This window comes from Sceloporus undulatus, chromosome 4 (genome assembly GCF_019175285.1).
Source record: "Sceloporus undulatus isolate JIND9_A2432 ecotype Alabama chromosome 4, SceUnd_v1.1, whole genome shotgun sequence".
In the NCBI taxonomy this organism is placed as follows: Eukaryota; Metazoa; Chordata; class Lepidosauria; order Squamata; family Phrynosomatidae; genus Sceloporus; species Sceloporus undulatus.
The window spans coordinates 242,607,435-242,614,975 of record NC_056525.1 but is presented as its reverse complement, the minus strand read 5'-3'; the positions used below and the strand labels follow the sequence as shown (position 1 = coordinate 242,614,975).

Here is a 7,541-nt window from a genome sequence, read left to right as displayed (position 1 = left end):
TTATTATTATTATTATTATTATTATTATTATTATTATTATTATTATTATTATACCTTTTTTCCAACATAGGGACTCAAGGCAGCGACAAAGGGAGACAGGTTTTTCCCAAGATAATGGCCAAGGTGCCATTATTTTACAGCTCTGTGACCTGAATCCAATTGATCTCATCTAGAGTAGGCCCACTAAATGACACAACAGTCAACAACTGAGCCAATGAGTATATTCTCCTTGGGATGAATCAATAAATTAATTTTCATCCCAACTTTGTCAGAGTGTTTATGAGAAATCTGGGACAATATTAGCTTCATAGGAATTCTACCCCATCAGGCAGAATAAAGAACAGAGACCGAAGGGTCGGTTCAAAGGAGGTGCAATGAAGGCACAGTGTATGGCATAAATTAGTGAAAATATCAAAGTTGTGATGAAAATGTGCAATACAGTCAATAGAACTTCTTAATCTATTTCCCTCTTTGACCAGGGCCCCCGTGGTTTGCCAGGCATGCAAGGCCCACCTGGACAATCAGGACAAGATGTAAGTGAAATAAATGGTGTGTGGTAACCTCACCAGATGCAAAGCACTGTGGGTCAAGAATTTGCTCAGGGGCTTGATCTTACCTCAAAATAATAATAATAGTAGTACAATGTGCTCGCATCATACGCGGGCGTGTCTTACGTGGCTTTCAGCTTATGCTAAAAGCCACACAACAAAAATAACAATGATGCACGCATCGCATGTGCCACTCTGCGCAACATGCACAAGCCCCATTATTTTCAATGGGGCTCGAGCATACACACTATTTGCCTTACGAGGGGGGGGATGGACCTCCTGCATAAGGCAAGGGCGCACTGTAATTCTGTTTACCCTTGTGTTTCACATATTAGAAAATTAATTAATGAAACCGTCACTTGCATTAGAATGTACATCAGTCGAAATTTAGCCTTGAGGCCAAGGAGGGCCACACAGAGTTCAACTACAATCAGGTGCCCTGTTGAGAAACACAAAATAAAATCATTTTCCTTTTTTCCCTTCTTACCAAAGGATTTGTATAAAATAACATGTTATATATAGGTATGGGAGGAATATGCACTATTATTCATTTTCCTGCTGGACATTTGGTTACGTAATGTTCAGAAAAGCTCATCATAATGAATTTATGATTATATTTTATTTTAGTATTTATATGGAGGTAACAGGGGAAATCATGGGAAGCTCTGGGGCAAGAATGCTCCAAGAGTAGCCTGGCCTGTTCTGGCCGGTGTAGATGAGCCTGCAGTTATAAATCCTCATCTGTAGATGAGCCTGCAGTTATAAATTCCTCTTGAAATCTTCATACTCAGTGCAGAAAGTTATGAAGAAAGACATATGAGCACTGTCATGTCATCAGTTTTTATTGCCCACAAGCTCAGGCAAAAGTCTGAACAGTACTTGTATTCCCTGAGGGGCTTTGGTAAGTGTGGCTGCCAATACTGCGCTCCTCAAAGTCCAACCTTCTCCCTTTTTTTAAATCATTGCTGCTTATGATTCTGGGGCTGCCTCATGCTACTGAGCCACTGCCGGTTTGTTTTTCCCAAAGGACCAATTTCAAGGGAATCTTTTTCATGCACACCTCATTTCCCCCACATCTTTCTGGATACTATTCTCCAATGAGCCTATATTATTTTTCCTTTTCTGTTGATGGGGGCAGGGAACAGTAGGAGCATACAAACACATAAAAGGAAATAATAAATGAATTTCTTCTTGTTTCCCCTTCCTATTCCAATCCAACTGGGCTCAGCCAGCTTTCAAAAGGAGACCACTGAAGGAGTCAGCAAGTAGGAGAAAGAAAAATGCAGAACTGATAGGTGGGGAGGGTAACAGAAGTAATGCTTGCAGGTTGGACTTTAGCACTTTATAATGCTTTAGCATTAAGGAGGAAAGCCAAAACAAGACCTTCTTTTCTAAGGCTGAGATGGACAGACTTGAGGACTGCTGCATGTTTTCCTTCTATGCGTGTTTGTTGTTACTATAAATTCAAGGTCCATCAAGTCAAGCCAGATAAAAATGACAGTTCAGAAAAGGATCTTCTGCACAATTCAAATTAAACAGCAATGTCCGTCTGTGCACATGCTCAGCCTGAAAATAAATGGATGCAAGCTAAAGGAAAAGAGATTGCACCTCAACATTAGGAGGAATCTTCTGATAGTAAGGGCTGTTAGACAGTGGAAGACACTCCTTTGCAGTTTGGTGGAGTCTCATTCCTTGGAGGTCTTTCATAAAACCATAGAATCATAGAATCGTAGAGTTGGAAGAGACCATAGGGCCATCCAGTCCAACCCCATGCAGGAAATCCAAATCAAAGCACCCCCAACAGATGGCCATCCAGCCTCTGCTTAAAGACCTCTAAGGACCTTAAAGACCTTTAAGCAGAGGCTGGATGGCCATCTGTTGGGGATGCTTTCATTGTGATTTCCTGCATGGTAGGGGATTGGACTGGATGGCCCTTGTGGTCTTTTTCAACTCTATGATTCTATGATTCTATATTTCGAGTACCAGAACTAAGATCTTTCATATGCAAAGGTTTATATCTGGTTCCTTCACCTGCAAGCTTTCATCATTGGAACAGGTGGTATTTGTGCTATTGTTAAACCTTTAGAAGTCACAAATGTCTTGTCGACCAACTATATATCACCCCAAGATCTGCTTTCTGGCTGTTACCTCTTCAAAGGAACATGAACCACAGTTATTTAGGACTTTAAAACATTCACTGTACTGTCTTCAAATATGCTAGGCAACTCAATAGAAGCCAATGGAGATTCTTTGAGGATTGTTATTAAATTTGTATACCAATCTTCATAAAATATATATAAACAAAGCAGTTCAAATATAAAATTAAAAATAAATCAGTATTTTTTTAAAAAAATTGAGCACACAAAATCCATTCCAGTCCATAGCAAAATAATATATACCCAAGCTATTACAACAAAGAGAAGACCCAGGCTGCATCTACACAGCAGAATTAATACAGTTTAACACTGCTTTAATTGCCATGTCTCAAAGCTATGGCATTCTGGGATTTGTAGTTTTGTGAGAAATTTAGCCTTCTCTGTCATAGAGCTCTGGTGCCGCAACAAACTTCACACCCCAAGATTCCATAGCATTGATCCATAGCAGTTAAAGCATTGTCAAACTGTATTAATTTTGCAGTGTGGCAGAAGCCTCAGTGGTCCGCCCCCCTCCCCCGTGTCAAAGGACCTGATGGCCTGAAGGAAGAGATGTATCTGAAGTAACTGGTGAAACTTCATCACCAAAAATGTTTAGCAAATCTAGCTGCCCCGATTGCTTTTGTAGAGAGGCGGGATATTACTATTATTATTATTATTATTATTATTATTATTATTATTATTATTTATTACAGAGGCCAGGAATTCCATAAAGATGGTGCCATAACCAAGAGGATCTTTGACAAGAATGGGCATGTGATATTTCCTAAAGCTGGCACTGATTAACAATTATATCACAGTATTTTCTAGAGGAACCACATCCTCCTTCTATCCCAAGTGGAATATTGAATGTTGCTAATGGAACTTCTAATGCAGTTCATGCACCCTGAACACAAATTTACAATGTTGTCATTGGGGTTGAGAATCCCCGTTTGTCACATCCGAAGACCTCTTATTGCAACAACATGGTAGAAATGAAGCAGCCTTACACTTCCTTTTGTCTTTGTCTTGCCTGCAGGGTTTACCAGGAAATCCAGGTGAAAGAGGGCCTCCAGGAAAGCCGGTATGCCACCATGCTTGCTTTTTACCCTTCCTGTTTGATCTCAATATGCTTTCATGTCAATGAGGAGCCAACAATTTTGTGCTAGGCAGGCTAGGTGCTAACAAATCAATCACTCCCCTCCAAGGCCCCAAGGGACTGTTTGTTGTTGCTGCTGCTGCCGGAGTGGCTCCTTGGGCTTTTCCATCTCTGCGCAGCTGCGCATTAACCCAAGGTTGCTGCCAATGGAGTCTATTGCTGCAACAGCGCAACTGTGCATTATCGCAGGAGGGCCAAGACGGGTGGGGTCTTATTTGCTGTGTCCGCAGCAGAGGAAAGATTTGTGCGGTAGTCATCCTCTGCTGTGATATTTTTGCTTTGTTGGGAAGGGATTATATGGACATGGGGGGGCCCTTCAGCTTGATGTGGTGACGGGAGGTGATGCTGGGTTAAGCGGGGCTCCTATTGAAGTAGTGTGGGGCAGGGGGAGATATAGCGGTAGGAGAGTGGAATCATATCAGCGGCTTTCGATACCATAGACCATGGTATCCTTCTGGGGCGCCTGGCAGAGGTGGGAATCGGGGGCACTGCGCTCCAGTGGTTCCGGTCCTACCTCTCTGGGAGGTCCCAGATGGTGCAGCTGGGAGACGTGTGCTCCGATGAGCGGGCCCTTAAAACCGGGGTCCCTCAAGGAGCCATTCTGTCTCCCATGCTATTTAACATTTACATGAAACCGCTGGGAGAGATCATCCGGAGACATGGGGCGCGGGGTTATCAGTACGCTGATGACACCCAGATTATTTTCTCTATGTCTCCGACTGATGCAGTGACTGAGGATGGCGTCTCTCCTTTCGTGGCCTGTCTGGAGTCAGTAATGGGCTGGATGAGGGAAAACCGACTCAAATTGAATCCAGAGAAAATGGAGGTACTAGTGATAGGTTCTCCTGGTCCAGGAATGGCGGTGGTTCCACCTGTCCTGAACGGGGTCACGCTCCCTGTGAAGGACTCCGTTTGCAGTCTGGGGGTGCTTCTTGACTCGTCTCTTCACCTGACAGCTCAGGTGAATGCGACGGTCAAGAGCACCTGTTATCAGCTTCGGCTGATTCGCCAGCTGCGCCCATACCTGGCCCAGAGGGACCTAGAAACTGTTGTACATGCTCTGGTAACCTCGAGATTGGATTTCTGCAATGTACTTTACATGGGGCAACCCTTATACCAAACCCGGAAGCTACAGATGGTGCAAAATATGGCAGCCAGGCTGGTCACTGGAGTTTCTAGGGCCAGCCATATAACACCAGTGTTGAAAGATCTTCACTGGCTGCCTATTCGCTTCCGGGCCCAATATAAGGTGTTGGTCATCACCTATAAAGCTCTTAATGGCTTGGGCCCAGGATACCTGAAGGACCGCCTCTCCCCATATATTCCGTCCCGCACCCTCAGAACATCCGGGCAGCAACTACTAAAGGTGCTGGCGGCCAGACTTTCTTCCGTCACTAGGCGGACTTTTTCCATCGCTGCCCCGGCCCTTTGGAACACGCTGCCCGCCGAGCTCCGCTCTACTACCTCCCTGGCCCAATTTAAGAAGGACTTGAAGACCTTCTTATTCCAGCAAGCATTTCCCCCATAAAAATTCCTAAGGGCCTCCCTCCTCTTCCGTGGCCATGAGGATGGGCTAATGGGGTTTTAGCTGTTTTAGCTGTTTATTTTTATTGTTTAATTGTATGGTGTGGTTTGTTTTTAATCTATTGTATGTATACGATTAATGTATGTAAACCGCCCTGATCTGGGGAAGGTGCGGTATATAAATAAAACTTTTATTTATTATTTATTTATATCGGAAGGGAAGGCGAGATCGATGCGTAATATCTATCTCCCCTTCCATCCACTCTCCTAACCAAAGAGATCTGAGGGTCAGTCCAGCTGTACCACAAACCCTGTCTCTGCTCTTGTGCAATGCCAGGTCTGTTAGGAACAAGACCCACATTATATATGATCTTATAGATGATAAGAGTTGTGACCTGGCTTGCATTACTGAGACCTGGCTTGGGCCTGAGAGTGAAGCTGTGTGGGCACAGGCCCTTCCTGCTGGGTACTCAGTTAAGGACCAGACCAGGTTAGATGGGCGGGGGTGGTGATGTTGCCTTGATCCATAAGAACACCCTTTCCTTGACCAGGAACCATGTCTGACAACTGGACTTTATCGAGTGTATTTACCTGACCCTGAAGGCCAGGGACAATTTAGGGATTCTGTTTTTCTACCGGCCACCCCGTGCGCTAACAGACTCCCTGACCGAGCTGACACAGCTAGTCTCGGAGCTGGTGTTGGAGTCCCCTAGGCTTCTTGTCCTGGGGGACCTCAACATCCCCTTCAAGGCTGGCCATGGTCCAACTGGCCCGGCTCGGGAGTTCATGGCTACCATGACTGCCATGGGCCTGTCCCAATTGGTCTCAGGGCCTACGCATTCTGCCGGTAATACGCTCGATGTCGCCTTTTGTACGGACATGGAGTCTCCGTGGGTGGAGGTAACTAATATCTCCGCCTTGTCATGGACGGACCATTTCCTGGTCGAGGCTAAATTCAAGGCATCTACTCAATCCCTCCCGGGGGTGGCGGACCTATTAGGATGGTCCACCCTCGAAGGCTGATGGAACCCAAAAGGTTCCAAGAAGCCCTAGGGGGGTATATGGTTGGAACTGACGGCGATTCTGTTGATGCCTTGACTAACATCTGGGATACTGAGCTCTCCAGGGCTATACACAGTAATGCGACGACTAGAGCGCGACTGGCGAAGACATCAGGACTTACCCAACAAGGCACTCCTAGACTCTCTTTTGAAGGCCAATGGAGTGGCAATAGGTGCAGCTAAGAATTCATTCTATGCTGCACGTATTGCGTCCGCGGAGTCACGTCCAGCAGAGCTGTTCAGGGTAGTGAGGGAGCTTACTCAACTGCCTCCCCCCCGAACCCTATTTTGGAACCATCTAAAGCCTGCTGTGACGAGTTTAATAACTTCTTCGTGGATAAAATCTCTCGGATAAGGGCTGATCTCGACGCCAGTATTAGTTCAGAATCTAGAGTAGAGGTGTCCAGAGCTTCCGTGGACCCTGTTGTACTGGATCATCTTTAGTCTGTAAGTACCGAGGATGTGGACAAGATTCTTCGTAGTGCTAGGAAGACATCGTGCTCTCTCGATCCCTGTCCTTCTTGGTTGGCAGCTCTGGGGGGAACGGCTGTGACAGAGATGCTATGCCGGATTATTAATTCATCTTTTAGGGAAGGGCAGTTTCCATCAAGCTTAAAAATGGCCGTAGTAAAACCTTTACTAAAAAAGCCTTCCCTAGACCCCCTAATTCGGAACAATCATTGGCCTGTTTCGCTGCTGCCATTTTTAGGGAAGGTGATAGAGAGGGCTGTTGCCTTCCAGCTTCAAAGGGTCTTGGATAAGAAAGATTTTCTGGACCTATTTCAGACCGGTTTCCGGGCGGGTTTTGGAGTTGAGACTGCCCTGGTCGCCCTGGTCGATGATCTCCATCTGGGCATAGACAGGAGTAGCGTGTCCCTGTTAGTGCTCTTGGACATCTCGGCGGCCTTCAATACCATTGACCATGGTATCCTTCTGGAACGCCTGGGAGAGTTGGGTATCGGGGGCACTGCGCTCCAGTGGTTCCGTTCCTACCTCTCAGGTAGATTCCAGATGGTGCAGCTTGGGGACTGTCACTCCGATAAGAGGGCCCTTACATCTGGTGTCCCTCAGGGAGCGATTCTGTCCCCCATGCTATTTAACATTTACATGAAGCTGC

At 45.7% G+C, this 7,541-nt stretch overlaps 1 protein-coding gene across 1 annotated transcript in view; it reads left to right on the top strand.

Annotated features, from left to right (window-relative positions):
• COL22A1 (collagen type XXII alpha 1 chain) overlaps positions 1–7,541 on the top strand; it is a 236,856-nt gene that overhangs the window by 191,260 nt on the left and 38,055 nt on the right. The window contains exons 43-44 of the mRNA XM_042466288.1: positions 480–533; positions 3,720–3,764. Coding sequence (XP_042322222.1) covers positions 480–533; positions 3,720–3,764 — 99 coding nt within the window. The remainder of the gene's footprint in view (positions 1–479; positions 534–3,719; positions 3,765–7,541) is intronic.